Raw genomic sequence first — 25,191 nt, forward strand, 5'->3', positions numbered from 1 at the left:
GTGTCGTTGGCAAAGCTTCCTTGGAAGGTGACAACTGAATAAAGTGGTGCAGTGGTGTTCTTGCAGGCTTGGGAGAGAACTCAGAAGCTCACAGTTGCCACGCGCTACAACCAAGCTGTTGCCCACTGCGAAGACCCTACAGGTAGTACTGCGACTTGCCACCTGCCACCAGCATGGGTCGTCGCCTACCCCAGCGGAATGCCACCTGCCAGCCGAATTAACCTTCAATTAACGAACTGGCCTAGTCGCGACACGGTCAACTTTCTCCGAGGCACGCGAACCTTCAGTTGGATTGTTCATCGGCATTTGCTTGCAACACGTTGCAATCACTGCCATAACATCAGACGCCATTTCCAACTTGTCCATCAACCCCAACTCATCATTAAATCAGTTGGATAGAGGGGCAATATGGCTGCCATGTAAGTCGCATACCTTTCTGGATTTCATGCTTTCGCGCGCTCTTGCTCGTCTAACCCTGCGACGACGGATGTGCCCCGCTCCATCCACGCCGTAAGGCACGGCTTTCACCGGCGGAGATCACAGCTCAGTGTCATTTCTAATACCTTCTTTTACAGCGAGAGTTTTGACAATATCTACTTGGATCTGTCCAAGGAGAGCGGAAAGTCGAGATTCGCGGAAAATGGCTTGGGATGGAAACCTGCGGGTGGCGGCGAAGCGTTCACTCTCGACTCGAGCAACATCGGCGGTGCTCAATGGAGCAGGGCGGCGAGGGGCTATGAGGTCAAAATCCTGTTGCGAAGCTCTGGCGTAGTTCAGCTCGACGGTTTCCACCAAGAAGTACGAAACCTATCCACGCGCCATCGAAGCGAAGGAACGCTGACGTGTTGCCACAGGATTACGAGCGCCTTAGCAAGATTTTCAAGAATTGGTACAGCGTGAACCTCGAGAACAAGGAACACTCTCTGAGAGGATGGAACTGGGGCAAGGCTGAGTTTAGCAAAGCCGAACTTACTTTCAACGTCCAAAACCGACCGGCCTTTGAGATTCCTTACTCCGAGATTTCCAATACAAATCTTGCCGGAAGGAACGAAATCGCAGTCGAGTTCGCCGGCAACGATGGCGGCAAGTCGAACGGTCACAGCGGAACAGGCGGAAAGGGCAAGAAGGCGTCGGCCGGCAAGGATCAGCTGGTCGAGGTGCGCTTCTACATCCCTGGAACAACAACACGAAAGGAGGCCGAGGGTGGTGAGGCTGGTAGCGACGCCGATGAAGAAGAGAAGAACGCCGTGACTCTGTTCTACGACACCCTTATTGAGAAGGCCGAGATTGGTGAGACGGCGGGTGATACTATCGCTACATTCCTCGACGTGCTACATCTCACGCCCAGGTACGTGGAAACTGCACGTTGGTTGTTGATCCTTTTCCGGTGCTAACTCTCCCGATAGAGGACGTTTCGACATCGACATGTACGATGCTTCCTTCCGTCTCCGTGGCAAAACGTACGACTACAAGATCCAGTACGACGCTATCAAGAAATTTATGGTGCTCCCCAAGCCGGACGATCTCCATTTCTTGCTTTGCATTGGTCTCGACCCGCCCCTTCGTCAAGGTCAAACACGTTATCCATTTGTGGTGATGCAGTTCAAGGCGGACGAAGAGGTGACTCTTGACCTGAACATCACCGAGGAGGAACTCAACGGAAAATACAAGGACAAGCTTCAGAGCCACTACGAGCAACCACTTCATCAGGTTGTGGCGTACATTTTCAAGGGACTTGCGAACAAGAAAGTCACTACACCCGCCAAGGACTTTACAACGTGAGTTATGATCTGTTCATTTCATGGCCAGCAACGGTACTGACCTAGGAACCCGCAGGCACCGTCAGCAGTACGGCATCAAGTGCTCTATCAAAGCCAGTGAAGGATTCCTCTACTGCTTGGAGAAGGCGTTTATGTTTGTCCCCAAGCCGGCCACGTACATCTCATACGAACAGACACAGTCCATTACGTTTTCACGCGTGGGCGGTGCAGTCTCGGCACTGTCGACGTTCGACATTACAGTCCACATGAAAAACGGCGCGGGCTCATCCCAATTCAGCAACATTAACCGTGAAGACTTGAAGGCTCTCGAGGAATTTTTCAAGCTCAAAGGACTGCGTGTCAAGAACGAAATTGATGATGACACCAACCTTATTGCCGCCGCCTTGGGCGATGACGACATGGCTAGCTCGGACGAAGAGGCTGTCGGCCCCAAGGCTGATCGTGGCTCCGCTGACGAGGATGAGGAGAGCGTGGATGAGGACTTCCAGGCTGAGTCCGAAAGCGACGTGGCGGAGGAATACGACAGCAACCATGAGAGTGATGGGTCGGGCAGCGAGGAGAGCGACGTCGATAATCGGGTCGATGATGAGGATGACGATATGGATGATGACGAGGGCGAGAAGCGCCCCAAGAAGAAGAAGAAGACGGCTTAGGTTTATACTCCACGTTGGCGCGTCGTTACTTGTTTGATTAAAAAGGCAGATCACAGGCTGGAAGGCAGGCAGGCAGCTGGGTATTTGGGGCGTTCCGGTACTTTCGTGACACGAATATGTGTTAATTCTGTATTTTCTCTACCGTATATCGATGCGATGCTTGGGCGCCAAAGAAGACATTCCGAACGGCAGTATCAAACTAGTATCTCGATGTTCCCTCAACTTGGGCGCGCAAAGGAGCTAATGAACACTGAAGAGCGGCAGGCAGATGGTCAGCTACCTAGTTGATCCGTTATGGTTTTTTTTTTTTTTTTTTTTTTTTTTTTTTTTTTTTTTTTCTTCGACTACAATGAACATAAGACATCGGCACATCCTTTGAGACTTCGCTTCTTGTTCAGGGCCGCAGGATAGAGGCGGTACTCCAAAAGTACGGCATGGAATGTATCAGCCTGCAGGGCGTGCAGGCGGTTGAGGTGGGTATCGCTCTAGCGGTCAAAGATCTACCTACCTCTAGGTACCTACCTACCTGGTACGCAGTACACTACTGCGTACACTATGTCTAGGATACACATTTCTTCTAGTGTAGGTACCTACCTAGTGGTGCCCTGCGTGGCCCGGTGGACACTTCGGTTGATGCGGAGCGGTCCCTGCTGTGTGCGCTTCGGCAGACTTCCATTCAGCTGGGCTTTAATTCGGTTCCAAAGTTGAGCCCCACCAAGGCGGTGGGTATGACCCAGGCATTTCCGCGTTCCTCCTCCTCCCTTTGTTTTCTGTCGACCAGTCCAGAAGCCATTGATTGGTGCCAATCATCAGCTCACGGCCTCTCCTTGGTGCTGGATCGGACAGCCACACCTGCACCGTGATAAATTTATTCTCACTCGTCCTGGTATTTTTTGAAACCTGATACCGCGCCCAAAGGAAGCATCTGCCTGTTTCGATCTTCACGTCCCGGAGCAGGGAAAAACAAAAGGACCCGATTAGCACCGCAAAGGAGATTTACAGTAATGGAAGCCAACTAAAAGGTTCCCGCCTTTGGAAACCATGTCTTTTTGGCGCTCCGCCTGCTATCTTTGAGAATGCCGACTCTCTCTTGACCATCGCTGCCCCAGGTTATATTACAGCACTTTGACCAACAACTAAACCAGCAAACAGCAGCCAGACACAACCACCGCCGACGTACAAAACATAGCACGAATCCTTTCAACCCATTTTTCTTCCCCGCGAACTCTTCCTCCAAACAGCCATACTATGGACGTCCAGGTAAGGCTGCTTTCCCCAGCGTGAAAAAAATATCATCCCCGCAAACTCGCACCCGCCGACCCCGCCATATATCCGTCTGAATGGAGGGATCACAATGTACCTCTTTGGCACACGTCATTTCTCTCTGTCTTCTCGCGCTGACGGTCGTTTCTGCTACAGTTTGAAAAGGCGATTGAGATCGCCTTTGATCCTCGTTCCAGTCATGCCTTGAAGTCCCAGGCGCTCGAGTTCCTCAACCAAGTCAGGACCGACGTCCAAGCATGGCGTATCTGCGCCGCGCTCTTCACGCGAAGCCCCAGAGCATCCGACATCGTCCGCCATGTCTCCCTTGAAATGGTCAATAACGCCGTTCACTCTCAAGGGCTGGACGCCCCCGATCTCGCCTTTGTGAAAAATTCTCTACTCGACTATATCACACGCACATATGGTCCTAACGCTCAGGACCAAGCCGACCCTGCGAACGTTCAGAACAAGCTCACACAAACCCTCACGTATCTCTTTGTCGCTCTTTACGGCGAAGGCTGGGAAACCTTTTTCGACGACTTCCTTGCCTTGACCAGCTCCCAGAATGGTGCTTCAAGAGACAACCTCAGCGGCGTTATGCTGTACCTCCGCATACTAAGCTCCGTCCATGACGAAATCGCCGACCTTATGATCAGCCGTCAGGGAAACGAGTCGAAGAGGAACAACGATCTCAAAGATCTAATTCGAGAACGGCATATGCAGAAGATTGCCATGTCGTGGCAGGATATCCTCGCTCAGTGGACAAATAAGCATGATGGCGTGGTAGAGTTGACGCTTAAGGTGATTGGGAAATGGGTCAGCTGGATCGATATTTCCCTTGTCGTCAGTCAGGACATGCAGAACTTGATCTTGCCCTTGGTCGGCAGAGTTAACAACACGAGCAACAATATTGATACCGTGAGGGACACCGCCATTGATACGTTGACGGAGATTGTCGCCAAGAAGATGGGACCGAGCCACAAGATGGAGCTGATATCGTTCCTCAACCTCGGTGGCATCATCACAGAACTGCTTGCAAGCCAAGGACTGCACGAGTTCAAGGGCACCTCTCGTTACGACAATGACCTCGCAGAAGTCGTTGCGAAGCTCCTCAACACCATCATGACGGACGTAGTACGGGTTCTGGAGGACAACAAAGTCGACGCCGAGACCCGAGCAAAGGCCGAACGTCACCTTCAGGATTTCCTGCCGGCCCTTCTCCGTCTATTTTCAGATGAATTTGACGAAGTGTGCTCGACGGTTATCCCTTCGCTCACCGACCTTCTGACGTTCCTTCGTAGGGTCGGGACACTCCCTGACAGTTATTCTCAAATGCTTCGCCCTATTTTGAGTGCCATTGTTGCCAAGATGAGATACGACGAGACTTCTTCCTGGGGCACTGAGGATGGAGAGAGCGATGAGGCCGAGTTTCAGGAGCTCCGAAAAAGGCTACAGATTCTTCAAAAGAGCGTGGCTGCCGTTGACCAGACTCTATATATCGAATTCTTGAGTAACCTTGTGGGCAACATGTTCGCAACGCTGGAGCAGCAAGGCCCACAAATGGACTGGAGGGATTTGGATTTGGCCCTGCACGAGATCTACCTGTTCGGCGAGCTTGCTCTGCCAAACGCCGGGCTTGCTCACAAAAGCGAACCTAATGTCGTTGCTACCGAGCGTCTTGCTGTCATGATGAGCAAGATGGTTGAGTCTGGTAAGAAGATTTCTCGTCCTTGAAACGTCTGCTGGGTTTCGAGCTAACAACTTCAATAGGCATCGCAAACTTCCCCCATCCTGCTATTCTTCTTCAGTACATGGAGATTTGCGTGCGCTACCATGCGTTCTTCGAGTCACACCGCCAATACATTGCTCCCGTGCTGGAGAATTTTGTACACCTTATCCATCACGAGCACCCTAGAGTTAGGACCAGGTCCTGGTATCTTTTCCTTCGGTTTGTGAAGCAGCTGAGAGCCCAAGTGGGCAATGTGGCGAAGACTGTTATTCAGTCGATCAGCGACCTTTTGCCTATCAAGGCCGAGGTGCCGAGCACTGAAGCGGAGGACGATATGTCCTCGGATGAGTCTGATCACTCCGCCGACGCCATCTTCAACGGTCAGCTGTACCTTTTCGAGGCCATCGGCTGCATTTCATCTACCTCCACCACACCGGAGGCTGATCAGGCTCTCTATGCTCGCTCGGTCATGGAACCTCTGTTCTCCGATATGAGCGTACATCTGCCCCGTGCAAAGTCTGGCGATGCGCAGGCCATCCTCCAAATTCACCATATCATCATGGCCCTTGGCACCCTAGCCAACGGTTTTGCCGACCCGAACCAGTCACAGAACCCCAACAACCAGCGTACGCCACCACAAGCCGTCTCTGCAGAGTTCTCCAGGGCGTCTGAGGCAATCCTGGTTGCTCTTAATGAGCTTAATACCAATGGGGAAATCCGTGCCGCATGCCGTTCCGCCTTTTCCCGTCTTCTTGGTGTACTCGGGGCTACCATTCTCCCACAACTGCCCCAGTGGATCGAAGGGCTCCTTTCCCAAAGCTCCAGTAAGGACGAGATGGCGTTCTTCCTTCGCCTACTGGAGCAGATCGTCTATAACTTCAAGGGCGAGATCTATAACATCCTCGACCTCCTTCTCACCCCGCTTCTCCAGCGTGTGTTCGCCGGTCTCTCTGAACCCATCAACGGAACCGATGACGAGATCCAGCTGCAGGAGCTGCGTCGCGAGTACGTGTCGTTCGTACAGGTTATCCTGATCAACGATCTTGGCGGCGTTCTCGTAAGCACATCCAACCAGGGTGTCTTCGAATCCCTCGTGAACTCCATCATGACTATTGCCAAGACCATTGTTCACGGTAACATCGTGGCCAGTCGCATTAGCTTCAATGTGCTTGCGCGGATGGCTCAACAGTGGGGTGGTCCTGACGCCGCTACCATCGGCGAGAACCCTACCGCCAACGGAGTGCCCGCGCCCGCTTTCCCGGGATTCGACCAGTTCATGCTCACCCAGTTCCACGCTGCGTGCTGGGAAGTCATGCAGGACATTAACTTCAGACCTTATGCCGATGCTCAAACACGGCAAATCCTGAACGAAATTACCGGTCTAGAGCAAATCATCTACCTCAAGACGGGCGAGAAGTTCATCAATCACTGTCAGACGGTTACGTTCCCGGCCGTTGGCATGGGTGCCGAGGACTTCTTGCGTGCGCTCACTAGCTCAACGGACCGCAAGGCCGTGATGGCTTACTTGCAGCAATTGCTCAAGAGCCGGCGATAGAGTCGCATGTGTCATGTGTCTGATGGTTCAACGGGGGCGAGAACTAGAGTGCAAGAAGGTGGGTGGTACTGAGAAGGAGGTGATGTGGCTAGGGGATGAGGATACCAGAGGATGTTGCAAACGGACAGAGGCGAACAAAGTTGAGGGAACTCAATGTGGATGATAGACTGTGGAGGTAACCTTTGAGAATTCCGCATACATACCTACTTACTTATATATCTACCCCCTTCTGAAAAAAAGTTAAATCATGTTGGAGGCGTCAAGGACAGGCAAAATTCATACCCCTAAATCGGTTTCTAGTTCAAGGTCTACATGGTTTCGGTAGTCTCAACCACTGCTCGCATCATACAGAAAATAGACACGTTGTACAGTAGACAAGACACAACGATTATAATATCAGGGAGGCTTTATAAGTTGGTTCTGGATCCTAATCTATCACATACGGCCATAGATGGTGGAAAACTCGGGATCCCGTCCGCTCTCCCATAGATAAGCCACCAATCGCTTGACTAGTAGTTGGGTCGGTGACGACCAGCGAATCCCAGGTGCTGTATGTTTTCATTCTTTTTTCTATTTCCAATCTTTTTGTTAATATCTTCTAGATCTTGTCTTGTCGTTTCTGTCTGCATCTTGGACACTTGAGATACTTGCCACTTCTTTTTTTTTTCCTACTTTATTTTTCGGACTTTCTAGACTAGCAAGCTCATGGTTGCCGGACCTGAAGCGAAACAAATTTACAGCAAAGTGCCCAAAAATTCGTGATGACTTGTCGTAAGCTTTACGTACTGAGTTGAGCTCTTTGCCGAGTTCATGGTTTCTATAGTTCTTCAAGCTGTCACGTCTCTCTTACCACGCCCTCTTGGTTGTGCTGTCAGGGTAGTAGTGTTTCTGATATTGTCCTTTTGCCCTATATATCTATATGCTGGCTAACAGGCAGATGGGCCACAATTTAGTGCTATCGACGGCAGGTCTTTTGCTACAGGCGGGTAGTAGGTAAAATTATATTAGACGGCTCGTTCTTGAAGAAACTAATTCCTTAGACGTTTTCCAAAAGAAAAACCGCGTCCTCTAGAGAACAAGTCACACTGAAAGCACGGTGTCCCATGGATAGCTCCTCCGCGGTATTGAATATTATAAGTTAACGTTGTTACGGTATTGAAATCGACACGGGAACCATTCGTCCTGTGAGCAGTCTTGCGAGTGTAAAAAAGCCCCCGACTTACATACCTAGTTTGCAAAGAGTTCTCACAATTGCACTTTACTGAGTTGTTGAGACCTGTATATAGTGAGATAGCTTTTCTCCCACAGTCATTCAAGGTCCGCTGGCTCAATGGCAGAGCGTCTGACTACGAATCAGGAGGTTCCAGGTTCGACCCCTGGGTGGATCGATTTTTTTTGACAATTTTTTGCCCCATTCCTTCACTATTTCTAGACAGATCCCTTTTCTTTTTCTTTTTTCTTTGCTTGTTTCCTGTCCTTTTGAGTGAGGTAAATAGGACAACGATAATTGATCACAAACACATTCTAAGTAAGGACAAGTAGACGGTGTTGGAGGTGGCGTGTAAATATCGTAGATCAGGTCTACACGCCGAACAAGACACACAAGGTTCAGTGTCCAAAACACGCGATATACCTCACCAACGATGGCGGTCCAAAAAAAAATAAAAAATATTCACGACTATGTTGTATCTCTGTGGTGCGTAAGGTCAACGCCGGGCTCAACTTTTGGGCGCGCCTATTAAGGTTGCTGTAGTCTCTCAGGGCAACCATCCCAGTGCGCTTGATTTGCAGTGTTTTGGAAGCGAAAATCACAACCATCATGCTCCTAGCACTCGCTACCGTAAATTGATCACTACTGCTTGGTGGTCATCTCATCCTCCACCTTCTTCGCCTCCACCTCATCGACCACCTTGGTGTTCCCTTCCTTCTCGGCACCCTTGGGCGTAGCAGGTTGCGTCAGAATCTTGACAGCATCCTTGCTATACACATAGCTAGCACCGCTCCAGATCGTCGTGACAGCAACGCCATATCTTTTTGGCGCCATGCTTCGTCAGTCATCATCTTCTATCAAAACACCATGACCCACAATTAAGAGAGAACTTACTGCATCACCATCAAACTCCACGCCAAATCCAACGCCGGCACAACCGGGGCCACAGTCGTCAACCCCATCAACCCCAACTGCAAGGCGGTGTTATACTTGCTGATCGCTGTCGGTCTGACCTCCGCACTGGGCAGCGAAAAGTCCCAATACCGTGCCATCGTCTTGGGCGGCGGCAGCGAGATCCAGCGGAAGTACAAAGCAGAAATAGCCAGAGCCACGTCCCTTCCCAAGATAATAACGGCCAGCCAGACGGGCAGGAGTCCCTTGGTTGCCAGCGTCACGGTCAGCACCGTCATGAGCGTCTTGTCGGCCATGGGGTCGATGATGGTGCCGACCACAGTACCCTGGTTCCATTTCCGCGCAATCCAGCCGTCCAAAAGGTCGGTCACGCCCGCATAGGCGAAAAGACCGAGGGCCCAGGCATGATGATCGTGTAGGATGCAGTAGCCGATGAAAGGGGCGGCGACTAGGCGAGAGAAGGTCAGCCAGTTGGGGATGGTGTGGATGTTCTCGCGCTTGGTGATGGCACCGGTCTGTGGGAGGGCAGCTTTGAGCGCTGCTGTGGTTTTGGCGAGGCGAGATGGTGGTTTTGGTCTTTAAAGGAGGGAGTGGGTTAGTGAAGTGTCGGGTCATTTGTATGTGAGTGAAGATGAATATTGGCACGAGGGCACTCGGCGACTCAAGCGAAGTGTATGATGAAATGAGCCAGGACAGAATCAAACTACTTGGCCAGATCAACTCATGTCTTCATGTCATCATGACCTACCCGCTCTTGTCTTCCTGACTCCTCCACCACTTGGACACGGTAAAATGCCTAGCACGCACAGCAGGCGCAACAGACAATCCGTTGTTCATGCGACCTCGGGCTGAACATGACTGCCATAGCGAATGTGACTGCAGGAGAACGATGGGCGTTTTCAAGCCACCATCTTGGAGGCGACGTTGCTGAACAAACAGCCTCGAGGTCATCGACTGGGAAAGAGAAGCGGAAGCGGAGCGCAAGCCTAACAAGGGCGAGGTGTTAAGTCGCAACATGTTGAATGAGTGAGTGGTGTGGATATGTAAGAGCTGAATGAATGTGGTGAAGGTCGTATGGAGATGTCTCTTTCGTCACTGCATTCTCGCCCTGTCAATCATTCGTCGGCTGTACGATTTCGAGAAGAATACCGGATTTAGTAGGACCGGGATTTTGCTAGGCGTCGCAATGCTCCTCTTCCCCTGTCGATGTGGGTAAGTCAAGATGGTTTTTTTTTTTAGGAAAAGAAAAAAAAAGGAGAGCAATGACCACGGAGTGAGGCGTACAAGATGTTCCCAAGACACCCACGACAAAACGATCTGTTTACTCAAGCCCTGCCTTTACGACGGATCGGTACAAGAGAATTGGGACGACGATCCGCCCTCATCCGTCGGCGAGGACCTTCGTTGGTGGGGTGTGAACGGAGTGCGCCGGGCTTTGTACCTCGCAGTAGTTTTGCCAGCAATCGGATGCACGGTGCACCCTCGCATTTTAGTGCATCAGATTTTTGATTGGTCTTCTACCATCGGCCCCGCCCGGCCGATAAAGTGGGACTGACACCGGCCTCATCCCGGAGCCCCAAAACCGGAGCATCCGACTTTGCTCTGTCCTACTGTATTGTTACAGACCGCCATTAAGTGAAATGGCTCTCAAACTAAGGCATTGATTTTTTCATACAATCGGTAGGACTTCACTCTCTATATACCAAGTATTATACATATTGACAAATTCTACTCCAAAAATCAACCTGACCTTCCCATCCAGTATATGCTACGCTTTTCTTCAAATGCTATCGTTACACCAGACACCTTTCCCCTTTTTTGGTCATATCTTCAATCATCTCGGCCAGCATGTCAGAGATCAGCAGCCCTTACCTTAGCATCCACAGTCTCCATATCACCCTCAGCAGCAGTCAACGCCTCACCAACGGCGTCAAGGTCTGCGTCGGGCGCCTCTTTGCTCCACTCGGATGCAATCTCCTCAAGACCTCCGGACCTGCTACCGCTCTTGAGGTCCCCATTCCTCCTCTTCACATGCGCGAGCAACCGCATGCATCCAGCGGGGGTTATACCTTCTATCCTCCTTGCCTGCGCCAGACTCTCGGGCCTAGTGGCCTTGAGCACGCCCTTCTCGGCCAAGGAGAGGCTAGCGATCTGGTCATAATCCAAATCAAGCGGCAGCCTGAGATCCTCCTCGCGCTCAAACCTGGCCCGCTCCAACTCGTGCTTTTCGATCTGGGGCGCGTACAGCCCTTCGATAAAAGTCCGCTCGCGCACGCGTTCCGAAAAGTCCATCAGCTTAGGCACAACACCCGACTCATAGAGCTTCTCGATCGATGCTCCCTTAAAGCAGAGAATCTCCAAGGCGCTGCGCCTGCGGCTGTCCGCCTTGACGTCGAAGCCGGCATTCTGCCAGGCTTGTGGGGACAAGATGGTCTCGCTGAGGATGCGGCGCAGTTCGGCCATCTGGCCGTTCTCGTCCTGAAAATGGCTCCAGCGACGGTCGCCAACGACGCCCCAGCTACGGCCGAGGGCTGTCAGACGCGAGTCGGCGTTGTCGGACCGCGTGGTCATGCGGAATTCGCTGCGCGAGGTGAACATGCGGTAGGGCTCCGAGACGCCCTTGGTGATGAGATCGTCGATCATGACGCCGATATAACCATCGGCCCGCGAAAGAGTGACGGGTTCAAGACCAATAGCGGCCCGGCCGGCGTTGATTCCGGCGACAATACCCTGGCCTGCTGCTTCTTCGTAGCCAGTGGTACCGTTAATCTGTCCGGCGAGCCATAGACCGCGGATGGCCTTGGTCTCCAGTGTGCGCTTCAGGCTGCGGGGGTCGACATAGTCGTATTCAACACCATAACCGGGTTGGGTCATTATGACGTCCTCAAGGCCGGGAATGGTGCGAAGCAATGCCAGCTGGGCCTCGGCGGGCACAGTCATACTCAATCCGTTGGGGTAGATAATGTTGTTGTCGAAACCCTCGGGCTCCAACCACACAAGATGGCGCTCCTTCTCACTGAAGCGGATAATCTTGGACTCGAGCGAAGGGCAATACCGAGGTCCCTTGACTGTCTCGCGAATATGAATCGTCTTGTCGAGATTCGCGCGCACAATCTCGTGTGTCGCATGATTGGTGTAGGTGGCCCAGCAGTGAAGTTGGTCCTTGACAGCGACAACTTCGTTCAGGTAACTGAACGGGTTTGGCGGATCATCGCCATACTGCTTTTCGAGAATATCGAAGTTGATGCTCTTCTTGTCTAACCGTGGCGGCGTTCCTGTCTTCAAGCGCCCGAGCTTGAACCCGGCCTCCCGAAGCGACTTGCTGAGACCAAAAGTCGCCTTTTCACCCATGCGGCCCGAAGGATATGCTTCCATACCGATGTGGATTTCGCCGCCGAGAAATGTTCCGGTGGTGATGATCACTTGACTTGTAGGCAAGACCTCGCCCGACTCCAACCTGACACCAGTGATCTTGGATCTCGCTCCGTTGGAAGGATTGTCGTTTTCGGAAACTACAATGTCGGATACACTGTTGTAGACCAGGGAGAGGTTGGGATATGATTCGAGCTCTGCGCGCATGTGCTTCTTGTATAGCGCTCGGTCGATCTGGGCGCGAGGACCCCAAACGGCAGGACCCTTCTTCCGATTGAGGACTCTGAACTGAACACCAGCTTTGTCGATGATACGGCCAGCGAGACCATCGAGAGCATCAATCTCGCGGATCATAATTCCTTTGCCGATACCGCCGAAACTAGGGTTGCAGGAACAAACACCAAGGTTCTCGACGCTGGGTGTCACTAACGCCGTCCTCGCGCCAGCGCGGGCAGCCGCAGCGCACGCCTCGGATCCAGCGTGACCTCCGCCAATAACGACGACATCAAAGGGCCTGGACAGTATCGGAAGAGCTGGTCAGACATGGTAGTTTCCTTTTGCCTTCGGCATAGGTAGATGTCGATAGTGTGCTTGTCGTTGACTGGGTGGTCAAGTACTCACCTCGCATCGGATTCGACCGTCGCAAAGGTCCTCGTCTTGATGATGCCAGTGCTCCAAAACTGGTAGAGCGGCCGCCGAAGGGGCCGGCCAAGGCTCCTAGAAATCAGGAGTTTTGACATGGCTGAGGTTGCGCGGATCGCATGGAGGCAAAAGGATGAAGACAGTGAATATGGACAAGCAATGTAGCGGCCCTGACCGGAAAAAAAAGTGGACCCAAACTGACCTGGGGCTTTGGTACCACGCCGCGGGGTCTATCTAGCGTTCACCTTTCACAACTGCTGCTGCCCTGTAGCTAGTAGGCATCAGGAACCCCACGTCCCCGATCGACACCAAACAAACACAGGGCATGAGCACAGGATGGCAACACCTACCGTAGAGACTCGCGAAAATCGCCATAGCCATTGCGCAGAAAACGGAAGACCTAAAAGGTCTAGCAGTCGCATTCCATGGCGGTCGTCAATGAGCATGGACGTGATTGTTGGACATCTCTGACCCTGCATTGTCTATGGCGAAATTCTGCGAGTTTCGACGGCAGGCATCACAGTATCAACCTTCAATATGCATACGACACACGGAAGCTCTGCAAATTCTAAGAAAGAGAGATAGATGATGGTACATGGGTATATAGGAAAGAACTCAGCTTCGCGAAGCTACACACAGCGTCCTGCTGAAACCCAAAGTTCGTAATTCGTAAACTCCATCGAGCCCATTCGTGGAACCCCCAGTAACAACAGTAGCGACGCCAGCAGCGAACAGCAACTGTCGATTGGCCATATGCCAAGTTCAGCTCAACTTTACTGCTGCTCCTGGGCCTCGCCCTCGGCCTCGGCCTCGGTCTCGGTGGTCTCGCGAGGGCCGGTATAGGGACGGCGGAGGACCTCGATGTTGCCTATAGTTGTTGTTAGTTAGCAATGAGCAGATGTGAAATGGAACGGCGCATTGGTGCTGATGTGACGTACGTTGAAGGATGTTGACGGCTTGTCTGTTGCGACCCTCCTCATCGCTCCAGTTCCTCAGGGACAGGTCGCCCTCGACGAAGACGGTGGTTCTGTCGCTGGCGGTCAGTTTTATCGTTCGATCACACCACTGGGGCTAGAGTTACGCACCCCTTGGGCAGGGTCAGCAGGAAGTCGCGCGCCTTGCCCTCGACAAAGCTGGTGATGTTGAACCAGCTGGTAACGCGGTCGCTGCGGGGACCCGAGTTGCTGGCGACAGCATACTTGATCATCTCACGGCCCGTGCTGGTAGCGCGGACCTCGGGCGTGTCAGCGAGGTTGCCGATAATCTGGACGCGAGCCACGCCGCGGGCGGAGGTAGAGCTGAAAGAGCGGACGGCCGGGCGGGCGGCGGCGCCAAAGACGGGGCGGAGGAAGGCGGACATGTTGAGGGCGTGACTGGTTGGGTTGGTCGGATGGGTGGTGTTGAAGCTGTTGGAGGATCGGATTTGGACGTTTACTACATATGTAGACTTTAGCTTCTCTAGAGGGGTTCCAGCTAGCTTCTAGACGTTTCAATTCGTCACGTCCAGGTCCCCAAATCCACCACCGATTTCTTTTCTCCATGATGCATGGGGTCCGATAAGATAAGACATCCATCCAGTTAGCGTCGGCGCTGCTTCCGTACCTGTGTAATGGCTGTCTATGTGCACACCATGGCGTCAAAAAAGCGTCTTGCCCACACTAACACTTCCCTTGCTTTGCACTGCAGCCAACACCGTAACTTTCAACTTAACCATTTCCTGTGATTTCGTTGTTCTCATCTTCCATTTCTTCATCACACCAACCATGGCCATCAAACGCTGGGAATTTCTTCTTCTGATGTGAGCTCCTCGGAAGTCTCAGATCGATTTCCGAAATTGGATCCCACTCGACCGACTGCCTCATCAGGCCTTGTTGTTGATATCACTCATCACCAAGTTACTATCTTTACCTCCCTTGATGGGTAACATATCACAATCTACAGCAACTTGATCTTCAGCCCTCCAAGGACGATGGCAACTAAGCAAAGACCGGCAACAGGCAATCGGCTACCCACCGGAAGCCACCCAGCTTTCCGGGACCGGGCGTTAACAGCCAAATCCCGAGCGCGCTCTCGGTCGGCAGAGCACGTGGTTTGTACCACCACCATGCTGAGGATCTCGGGTTACACTCAACGGCACCAACAAGATCGATCCGGCCGCTTCTACTATGCCAATGGACAAACGGCAACTACACTCCATTTTTCAACAACTGCGATGCTAAGTTTGCTTTCGGGAAAATGTGTCTGCGACAACTTACACGTTCTTTCTTCCCATCTTTGGTTGAGGCCCGCGCTAAACCCCTTTTGGGCTTGAATAGAGCCTCAATAAGGATGCTCGGTTTGAATACACTACTCTGTGGTAGACATCGGATGACAGACTCATTCATCACCTACACCAAACTTTATTGCTTTTGGGTTCGCTCCACCAGCGCGATTGAGACATTCCGTCTTTCCCATTCACAAATCTTTCCTATAAGCTGCCTTCTCTGAATAGATCAATAGATCATGCTTCGACCCGACTCCATTTCAGCCATCGTCGGCGTCATGCCTCTCTTGAACTTCCTCCTCTCATTGTAGCCTCTGGTTTGACTTTGGTTTTAACGCTGATATCGTCGCCATCCTCGCCTTTGTCGTCGCCCATTTGATGTCAATCTGTTGTCCCGTTACGCCAATCACTCACTGCTCGGACTTTCGCGAGTTTCTGTATCACCCGTGCACGAAAGCACAGAAACATCCGTCACGGGTCCCTGAAGAAGAGATTTCAAAATGAACAACACAGATTCTTGGGCAAGTGTCGCCAACATTACCACCCCCTACACCACCACACCCGAAGAACGACTTGGCCCTCCCGCTCCTTACACCGATATTGGCCTCCAGGTCAACCTTTTCTTCAGAGTCTTTCTGGGAATCCTCGGAATCCTCATTCCTCTCGTGCCTGCGAGGCTATTATGGATCAATGGCGAATTTTCTGCCACGGTACATTGCATGTCGACAGTCACGCTCAACTTCTTTTACGTCGTCAACTCGCTCATATGGCGAGACAACAACGTCAAGAAGTGGTATGCTGGCTATGGGTGGTGTGATTTCCATACTTACGTCTTCTTTGCGGTCGAAACCATCTTTCACACCACTCTCTTCGACATCATGCTCGGTCTTGCCAACAAGATTGGTAACCCGCGAGTCACCAGCCTCAGTCCTAAGGAAAAGAAACGCAAGGACCGAATTTCGGCCCTCATCATCTTCGGAAATCCGTTGTTACAGGTCTTGCTCACTTACTTCATCATCACGCAACGGTACGACATCTTAACCCTTGCCGGTTGCAATGCCGTCTTTGATCCCAATGGCGTCTTCTTTGTTTTCTTCATTCTCCCCTCGCCAGTCTTCACGGTTGGGGCAGCAGGCTTGGCAGGTAAGATATAAAGTAAAGCCCATGGAATGTTTCGAAATCGCTTACAATGTATACAGGAGTTTGTTTTTACAAGTACCGACAGCTGGAGAAACTCACTCGCGAAGTCCTACCAAGTGATGATAGTATACGAACCGCGAGACAAAAACGCCTGCGGCGAAAGCTCTACTTTCTCACTCTCTCCATTCTGGTATTAGTTGTGCCGATTGTTTGCGTCTTCTTCGTCTTCAACCTCATTCAGGGTTGGCCGTGGACGCTGCCGTTCGACCTCCATCGCATTCACGCCAACATCGACTTTGTCTCGTTTACAACGACGGAAAGAATGCAAGTCTCCACAGTCCTTACCAATTATGTTCCAGTGGTGAGCTCGGTGGCCATTTGCATCACCTTCGGTACAACAGTTGAGGCATATAACCAGTATCGCTTGGTTCTCGTTTTTCTTGGCTTAGGAAAGATTTGGCCCAAGCTGTATCAAGAATATGACCCCGATGAGTCTGAACCACCATCTGAGCTTAGTACGCAAACAAGTTCGCAATCGTGGTGGTCATCCATGACGAAAAACGGCAAAAGGGGTACAGTCACAAGGTATGAAACTCACAAGCCTCACAACATAACCATCACATGAGACCATCTGGATGCTAACGTACAGTTGAATGAACAGCCATAGTGGAAACGACTTCTCTATCCTTCCTATCACTGAGGACATACCCCTCACAAACCGACTAAAACCTGCACAAACTACGGGTGAAGGCTCCCATACCGTCCCACGTGCTCCATACGATGAATTCAGAAAAGAATACTCGGACTTGTACCCTAGCCAGTCCTCACCCACAGCAAATGTCAGCCATAATCCCTGGCCCGACTTGTCAGATGATCCCTCCCCTCCAGCGCGCAACCCATGGTATCTTCGACCGAATGCTTTCCACGTCCCCATCACATTGCCAATGCCACTGTCATCCATTTACATACCATCCCTGCACGCGGGTCAAGCAAAGAAGACGGAGGGAAAGCAGAAACGGACGACTGTCAACAAGCTTTCTCAAGGCTACACCACACTCAGCAGCTCCTCCACAACAATCCTACCGCCTTCGAATTCACCTACCTGCCCTCTTCCGCCGATTCCAACCCCCACATTCTCCTCAAGACATTCACCACAGGAGGAGCGATATCGGGCGACGAGAAAGGCACAAAAACAGAAAGAGCCAGATACGCTAAATAGCACATGCAATGGGACACTCAAGAACCCATTGATGCCAGCGGCACCATGGAGTCCCTTTGCTTCCAGCCACACCAACATTACCCTAGGAGTTGACACACGCGTGTGGTCCCAGAAGGACAAAGACGACTCTGCGGGCCACGCCCAAGACTCGCCAATTTCCCATTCTTCTCGTTCAACCACAGGACCTCCTCACCTTTCACCGCCGCCATCATACAGTGTCGCTGTCCGCCAAGAATCCTCCTTTGCTTCCGCTTCCGATCGATCGACGGGACTCGGAATCAGTTCGCCTGAAAATCAACAGATTGGGACGGCGTTAGGACATCCACCGAGAGGCGGGGTGGTCAGGGTTGAGACCCATATAGCGAGTGAGATTGAGGTTATTGGTGGTCCTGGACGTGATGATGATCAACGAAGTGGAAGGGAGTGGTAGGTGAGGGCGTTGGAGGCGCGTTTTTGGAAAACAGAGCGTGGGTTTTGTGGGTTATGCGTTTGTGTGAAAGCAGGTCATTTCGAGGCCTTCGAAAAGTTAATGGTCGAAAAGGATTGAGCTTACGGTTGAAGAGTGAGTGTCTGGGTGGGAGACATGATTTTGGCTTGGGTGGCGATCTTTGAGTTCCGTGATGGAGATACCCCCTTTTGAACTATTCTTCGAGTTTGCTTGATGCTATAAGCAGCCCTTAATCCTTTTGCCCTGCCTATATTTATGGGCTCTATTTTTCAATATACTTCTATTCACTTGACGGCTCTTGGCTTGACGTACGGACACTCAACCAAGAACGAATGTCCATTTCTGTCCGTAGCAGTCCGACATCTAGTCAGTATTTTGGCCACAGCCATCCAGTTATGCCTCATCCTGCCTACTCATGTATTATACAAGTACAATCTTACTTATGCACGCCTTACTTCCCAAGTTTCCACTTGAGACATACGAACGTAGTGTGTTTCTGTTTCACGTGGCTATGGCTGCGGCCATGTTGATGTACGTTCAGTCGAAGGTATACAACCTGGGGTCGCAGAAGCACCGCCCGATGTACGGTGGTACTGGGTGTTCTTGACGTGTTTAAAATCTTAAAATCAAAGTGTGCAAAATTTGTAGCAATGAAGGATGGAAGAGAAGCCAAGATGTGGATTCATCAGCTACATACCCCTAGTCAGGTCTCCTGAGCAATTTCCTACCACTTTAGGTCATCGACGATAGTGCGATAGAAGTTGCATTGACAGTGGCATGTTCAGTCGTGGTTTATTGAATGGCATCAAATCTTAGGACAAGACGAGGGTGGATGGTTAGGTAACAGTGGTAACCATGGGCGCTGGAGAAAAGGCAGAATGATGGATATTGATTATTGTATTCAAGACGGCTTTGATCAAATAATTGTCTGTCCATGGTCATACGGCAGCCTTCGTGCTTTCTTTAGAAACCTGCCTTGAATTTTTCATATCTCATTCTTTGAGTTCAACCCGAGCCTTCGTATACACATTCCATGAACTAAACAATAGCGACATGATGAAGGACAGAGGTGACAAAAGAAGAAACAAATGGCATGCCTGTCATCAAGTTCGGAAACAGCGCCAATCAACGAATGAGAGCGCAAAGGGATGATGATTCTACCGACAAGGGGCATCGCATCTTTAGACCATCAGTTGCCATCTCTCCCAACTTCGGGAACAGTTAACGAGCGAAGGGAGAGAAGAATAAATCGAACGACAGAAAACAACATACGAGGCCACCAATCACGTTAAGACGTACACAACGGGACCAATTGTCCAATCGGCGCTGCAAAGAGCCGTCCCGGTGTAATGGACACCCGGTACGTTCAGCAAGAGAGCCCCGGCCAGGGAAGAAAACTACGACGACGACAGTGGGGGGGAACTATTGAACAAGGAAAAGGACGTTCGTCAATCACATACCGTATCTGGCCTTTCCTTCTTCCCTCTTTGTCGTCGCTTTCACCACCTTGCCCGATTCTATTGAGATGGTTGGGCAATGGGAACGGAACCAGAGCCGCATGCTTCCCTTTTTGTGTTTATTTTCTTTCGCTTCGCTCGGCTTTCTCATCAGCCATTTTGGCAGCCCAACCCAGAAGGTAAGGAAGCAAAGAGGTTATGAGCTGCGCGCGGCTCGGAAGGTCGGACCAGAGTGAGACCTGTTCGGACTAAGACCAAACCAGATGAGAAACCGAGCGAGTTCTTCGAGTAATCCATCATAACCGGCTCGGATTTCCTTATTTCCAACTGTCGGTCAGCAGCGGTCTGTGCCCTGACGAGCCGACGGACTGGGTATATAAATGAGACATGAGGCCGTGCGCGTTCGGACCGTTCTGTGGCATCCATCGCCCTTCCATCAGCTAGGGGATTCTCTCATCGGAATTTCGAGATGGGAAGCAACGAACCCATACTAGACTCGCGTCGGTTACGTAGGCGACAGTCGGGATTGTCACACCACTCACAATCCACCCGGACGCTATTGGCAGCGGTGTGACCGTTGGACCTTTGTAACTTCTTTTTTTTTTTTTTTCTTCGAAGGTTGTTCCCCCGTGAGCGCGGTTCCTGAAAGTGGTCAAGATGTTTGATGTCGGGGACTTCCAGCTGTCAAAATTACGGCTAGACCCAGTGATCGACATGCTCAGGTGCGTTTTTGTAGTGTACCACTACTGCACGGCACATGCTGTACCTTGCACTAGGAAATGCGCCCAGTTATCATTGGACGACCTTAGGATGCAAACCTGACATATGGTTGGTACCTTGCAGTGTGTCCTGTGCTTCTAGTGTAGACGTCAAAGTTTGAGAGCAAGTTGGGTAAATAGAAACCGCCAATGTGTTCCATTTATCATCGTAAGGATACAGCTGGGAGATAGTCCAAGCCACAGAGAGACGGACTATGTTGTATGGTACCGACCTCTGAGTGCTACCGTAGCTCGTGGCTTCGGTTGATCGGTTCCCTTCAGTTGTAACGGGGTGACAAAATTGTTCCAAGTGCTGGAGCTTGACGAGGAGGAAGCGAAGCAAAGTGTACCAAATTGCCTGTGGGCTTGAAGAAACAAAGAGAGGAAAAGGAAAATTCTTGGCTGACTTGGCGCCCCGCAAGATAGGTGGTATCTGGAAGACTTGGTGACGTGGCTTGTCAGCTAAGCATTTTGCCTGCATCTCTAGTAAACGCTATCAAGGTTGGGGTTTCCGATGTACTGACCACTCATTGGCACAAACCTGCCAAGACACCTCAATGCTAAATTTACACCGTCAAAGAAATTGGAGAGACACACAGCGACGAGTCGTGAACAGCGACAGAGCCTCCCGTAGAGGTATGATGACTCCTTACCTTAGAGAGATATCCAGGCGGGTTGCCATCCTCAACTTCTGAAGTAAGGTAGCCAGGAGCTATGAGGTGCTTGATAATTAGTCGCGCTATAGTTTATAATACTACAGCTTAGTGCCCTAGCTAGAGCTTCCACTTCCATGGTTGGAACCAGGAGGCGCAAACTTGTTAAGGTAGAGGTAGGTAGGTAGGTTAGGATAACAGTGTCCAGTCAGTACTACCCCCCAAAAAGCCCGAGAATAGGGTACGAAACACACTGCGAATGAGAAAACCGAGGTTCACCATGTTTATTTTCATAGTGAAGAACGGCCGGCCCGGCCATTGGGTCGGACAAAGTGAAGCTGTCAATTCTCACCCCGGAGTAGTGTCGGGTATCTGGCAGAATCTGCGTGAAGTTCGGCAGGTACGGATCGATTGCTATGTGACGGATTCGTAGGGATCAGCTCGTAATCAGATTGCCTGTAAACAGCAGGGACAGGCTCACATACTCGCGAGTTTTCGTCCCATCACACCGCATCTCCTCAACTTTATAGACTTGCGGGATACCTTGCTCCCCCACGGGCAGACCAAATGCCGGTTCAGGATTCCTGGTCAGCATAACGCCCACCACCCACAGACAGAACGGGAGTCTTATCGAAACGGAGGGAGTCGACAAGCATACGTACCTTTGAAGCTTGTACTTGTGGATATGATACTGCAAAAAGTTTTCCCTTCTTTTTTTTTTTTTTTTTCCTTCCCCTTGACAATCTTGACAAAACCGTGTTGCATTCCGGTCTCTACTCTGATATCCACAACTAGTATCCATGCTGGGCATCTACACTACGTTACGCTTTCATGCACCAATGTACGCCATCATGATTGGCGTTTACGTTAGGCGCGGTCGGGAACCTTTCCTTTCTCGTTTCTTTGCGCTTCCTTTCCACTTTTGCTAACGCCTTTTGAGGCATCCCGAGAGGCTCGTCGGGTTAGAGGTGGAAATGTTTCGCGTTCCTACACTACACTAGGGGCCGCCGAGCACGCTATGCATGCGGTGGGTAAAGGAATCACCACGGAGCACTGGGCATCCACAATGTTGCTCCGTGTTCCACCAGACACGCTGGGGCCGATGCAAGCCAGCAGCAGAGAAGCCCAAGAGACCCAGCAAAAGAAGAACCTTGAGAGCTTCATACAGTAGAAACCCCTGGAAGTGCAACCCCTTGGAAGTGCAAACACCCCACAAAGTGCAAGTTTTTGGACGGCCGGAATTGTTTTCCCATATAAAAACTGCAAACTGCAAAGTGCAAAGGATTTGGCTAGGATTTGCAATTGCAGGGGTCCAACTTTGGTGGGAGAGAACATTTATACCCGGTTACCGAGGCTCCAAGGTCCCACTTTTTAGTGTAGCCGAGCGTCTTCAAATAGCCGGAGGGGGCTTCATGGTCTGTGCACCAGATCCCCCAACTGCAAACACCCAGAAAGTGCAAATCTTTTTGCCCGCCCGGATTAGTTGCAGATTCAGGGGTTTCTACTGTATAACCGGTTCTTGCACTTTAAATGGAAGTCGGCCGAAACTGTGGGGTAGACACAGGCCAGGTAGCCCTAGAAACCCTGAAAGCGGTATCGCGCGGGGTTTGGTTTCCATAGTTTCCATCACACCGGTGTTCCTCCTCCGTAACCCACCCAGTTGGCATCGCAAGCTCCAATTCAACTAGGTATTAGAAGAACTTCTAGAAGGTATACAAGAAGAGCGGTACAGGACTAGTGAGGCCCTTCGCAAGAGTGAGGACAGCTGGGCAAGCGAGTCCCGAAGTAGATTGAGTCCTTTCGACGGTGCCGGGGAAAGATCGTCGTCAAAGGACCTGAGCTGACCGAGGTGTGGATTTGGCTGAACATGTCCGACTTGTCACCACTTCCGAGAGGGGTCGCCGGGCTCATGGATTCAAAATGGAGTTTGGACCGACCCCTCACCGGGGTTCGCGGGGCTACACTACGATGCTTGCGTTGTATGTACTCGGATCCAGCACGTGGGTTCCTCTGATGGGTTTCTGGATTCATGACCTTTGGTGCCATCGCCATGGCGGAGAAGTTGACACGCACGAGTCAGGACGTTCCCCGTCATCCGTTACTGTTACCGTTGTCGTTTCCGATATCCTCACATCGAGACGAACACGTTTTTACTTTAAAGTGCCGCCAAACAGAGACACAGTCGATAAAGTCCGTATAGATGCCTAAGTGTAATGGTTAAAGGCAGAGTCTACGTAATACCGGCCTAAACAAACACATCGGCTGGCGTTTTCAACATCTGTAGATTCAAGGCTGGTAGGCTTCGAATATGTACGTGGGGAGCCGAGGCGTAGCTTTTCAGAGCTGTTGGTAAATACGTAAACCAATGATCACGTGTGCTGAAGATGGTCGTCTTGTGAGGGTTTTTCTGTAGTCGATACCCTTTCGTCACAGCCCATGCCGAGGGTGGAATTCGTCCGCATAGTATCATATGTGGTGTAGTACAATGTTGGCGCTAATACATTGGTTTCTAGTCGGTCTTCTTGGTCTCTGAGCGAATATTTGGGAGACGACACAACGAGTAACTTTACCGTGTATGTGCACGTGTAGTGTAGATCGTAGGTTTAGACAAGCAACCGAATCATGCAATCATTACAGTAAACTTGGTACCTGGTTTTCTTATCAGATCGCGGCACTTGTGAGAGAACAAGGACTGTGACCGCTGACTCTTTTTGGCTTCTGGTTTTTCTTTCTTGCTCATCCTCTCCGCTCTTCGGTGGACTCTGTGGGGCTGAATGGAACCAAAATGGGTGCGAGCATGTTGACGCGATGGAAATATCGTCAGGTTCTGGAGGCTTGCCTAGCGCCTCCATGGCTCTCTTGTGGAACTTCTGTTGGAAGTTTTCAGTGGGCTTTTGCTGGACTAGCATTCGTGATGGATGGATCTGTCCTGCAAGGGCAAGATTGATGGCAAGGGAACCCTCGCCCAAAGTCTGGCTGACCCAATAATTCCATACCGTTATGGGCTAGCCTTGAAGAAGCCCATCGATGCCCCCCAAAGTCCCTCGAGGCCCCGAGGGAGTCAAAGCCCCTGCCGCCGTCTAGAAGTCTTTGCCCCTTTCTGGTTTGGCCTTGGCAAGCCTGGTCAAGCTCGGATTACGACCATGCAGGGGCTGCGGCGGCTGACACGGCCAGTCTCCCGCGATCCAATAAGCAGACGGAATTCGCAAAGAGATGCAATCCAGCGTCTTCGCCATATACTGGTGAATGTTTGTGACAATCAAGGCATAGCAAACAAACAACATCTCAAGCGGACGGCACAACCACTGATGACGAGTGTGGTAAAAGGCACGGCATAACAACGAGGAGGTTGTGTTGGGTAGCGTATATGGCCCGTCTTTTGGTCTGGGGGGTCGGAGAGTACCATGATGTCTCTGTGTCTGCGTTGCTGATGTGCCAACCCGCGCTATGCTAGTGTAAGGTATCGTCAGCAGTGTCCCGCAAGTTTCTAGGCTGAAGCTCCTATCGTGTTCCACTGCGCTACGGGGGCGCCGATATCTTGGGTGAACAGTAGAGTGATCGATACGAACTGATTTTCGACCGGAACTGGCCAGTCGGAACCTTCCCAAGAGTCTGTAAGACACTGCCGCGAGCCTTGTGCATTGGTTTGTGTCTGGTAAGCCTCATTTCCAGTTCTCTGGTGCGTAGCTTTCTTCATCTATTGGCAGAGATGAGTGTTGCGGAATGCTATTCCACGTGTCGGTGTCTGCGACTGTTTGTGGGGGCACCATGACGCAGGAAAATGGATGCGATGGTGTCGTCCAAGAGCTACCGACGTGGGTCGCACGGTTCCTGTTCTTATTTGCGAGCTGGTGAAGGGGTTCGTGGGAGATTTGACTGGTCAACTGATCGGCGGTCTTTGGTGATCGTCGACTGCACTGTCGGACTGCTCGAAACGATACTCCGTGGGGTTCCGGTCCGGGTTGGAAAGCGGTCCCGTGGTGTTGGAATGCCCGGTCGTGCTCGAAGGATTGACAAACATGATGATTGCCGACTCGATGCCGTTCTTTTGGCCATCGATGTCGTAATGACTGTAGGGACCAGCGTGCCCTAACCCTTACACGGGCGGGGAGTTCTTGGCTGCCCTTTGCTCCTGC

At 51.4% G+C, this 25,191-nt stretch overlaps 7 protein-coding genes and 1 non-coding gene across 8 annotated transcripts; 4 read left to right on the top strand and 4 right to left on the bottom strand.

Moving 5' to 3' along the window:
* Nucleotides 1-72: 72 nt before the first annotated feature.
* B0T23DRAFT_335783 (FACT complex subunit pob-3) lies at nt 73-2,723 on the top strand. The gene is made up of 5 exons (XM_062835797.1): nt 73-419; nt 576-798; nt 855-1,348; nt 1,407-1,778; nt 1,837-2,723. Exons 1-5 carry the CDS (start codon nt 409-411, stop codon nt 2,432-2,434), a joined length of 1,698 nt encoding a protein of 565 aa, XP_062694169.1. The 5' UTR covers nt 73-408; the 3' UTR covers nt 2,435-2,723.
* Nucleotides 2,724-3,507: 784 nt separating this feature from the next.
* B0T23DRAFT_116456 (Exportin-T) lies at nt 3,508-6,987 on the top strand. Its single transcript, XM_062831957.1, has 3 exons — nt 3,508-3,694; nt 3,854-5,408; nt 5,468-6,987. The coding sequence occupies exons 1-3, from the start codon at nt 3,683-3,685 to the stop codon at nt 6,979-6,981; spliced, it is 3,081 nt and encodes a 1,026-aa protein (XP_062694170.1). The 5' UTR covers nt 3,508-3,682; the 3' UTR covers nt 6,982-6,987.
* A 1,310-nt stretch (nt 6,988-8,297) lies between these two features.
* Nucleotides 8,298-8,369, top strand: B0T23DRAFT_t132. The gene has a single exon. It is a non-coding gene; the product is annotated as a tRNA-Arg (tRNA).
* Nucleotides 8,370-8,833: 464 nt separating this feature from the next.
* On the bottom strand, nt 8,834-9,940 carry B0T23DRAFT_403579 (CDP-alcohol phosphatidyltransferase-domain-containing protein; the record flags this gene model as incomplete). Its single annotated transcript, XM_062838795.1, has 3 exons — nt 8,834-9,011; nt 9,086-9,679; nt 9,852-9,940. 3 exons carry the CDS (start codon nt 9,938-9,940, stop codon nt 8,834-8,836), a joined length of 861 nt encoding a protein of 286 aa, XP_062694171.1.
* Nucleotides 9,941-10,745: 805 nt separating this feature from the next.
* Nucleotides 10,746-13,552, bottom strand: B0T23DRAFT_116500 (glucose inhibited division protein A-domain-containing protein). The gene is made up of 2 exons (XM_062831959.1): nt 13,097-13,552; nt 10,746-12,989 (listed from the first exon to the last, which is right to left on the bottom strand). The coding sequence occupies exons 1-2, from the start codon at nt 13,213-13,215 to the stop codon at nt 10,955-10,957; spliced, it is 2,154 nt and encodes a 717-aa protein (XP_062694172.1). The 5' UTR covers nt 13,216-13,552; the 3' UTR covers nt 10,746-10,954.
* Nucleotides 13,553-14,650, bottom strand: B0T23DRAFT_116499 (uncharacterized protein). Its single transcript, XM_062831958.1, has 3 exons — nt 14,203-14,650; nt 14,056-14,144; nt 13,553-13,985 (listed from the first exon to the last, which is right to left on the bottom strand). Exons 1-3 carry the CDS (start codon nt 14,475-14,477, stop codon nt 13,891-13,893), a joined length of 459 nt encoding a protein of 152 aa, XP_062694173.1. The 5' UTR covers nt 14,478-14,650; the 3' UTR covers nt 13,553-13,890.
* A 1,004-nt stretch (nt 14,651-15,654) lies between these two features.
* On the top strand, nt 15,655-18,306 carry B0T23DRAFT_116511 (pheromone receptor 1). Its single transcript, XM_062831960.1, has 3 exons — nt 15,655-16,523; nt 16,580-17,105; nt 17,182-18,306. Exons 1-3 carry the CDS (start codon nt 15,881-15,883, stop codon nt 18,167-18,169), a joined length of 2,157 nt encoding a protein of 718 aa, XP_062694174.1. The 5' UTR covers nt 15,655-15,880; the 3' UTR covers nt 18,170-18,306.
* Nucleotides 18,307-20,436: 2,130 nt separating this feature from the next.
* B0T23DRAFT_394834 (uncharacterized protein) lies at nt 20,437-22,219 on the bottom strand (the record flags this gene model as incomplete). Its single annotated transcript, XM_062838154.1, has 6 exons — nt 20,437-20,835; nt 21,056-21,141; nt 21,408-21,511; nt 21,541-21,639; nt 21,718-21,746; nt 22,100-22,219. The coding sequence occupies 6 exons, from the start codon at nt 22,217-22,219 to the stop codon at nt 20,437-20,439; spliced, it is 837 nt and encodes a 278-aa protein (XP_062694175.1).
* Between the last annotated feature and the right edge of the window lie 2,972 nt (nt 22,220-25,191).

The sequence above is a fragment of the Neurospora hispaniola genome, assembly GCF_033458365.1.
Source record: "Neurospora hispaniola strain FGSC 10403 chromosome Unknown B0T23scaffold_3, whole genome shotgun sequence".
Lineage (NCBI taxonomy): Eukaryota > Fungi > Ascomycota > Sordariomycetes > Sordariales > Sordariaceae > Neurospora > Neurospora hispaniola.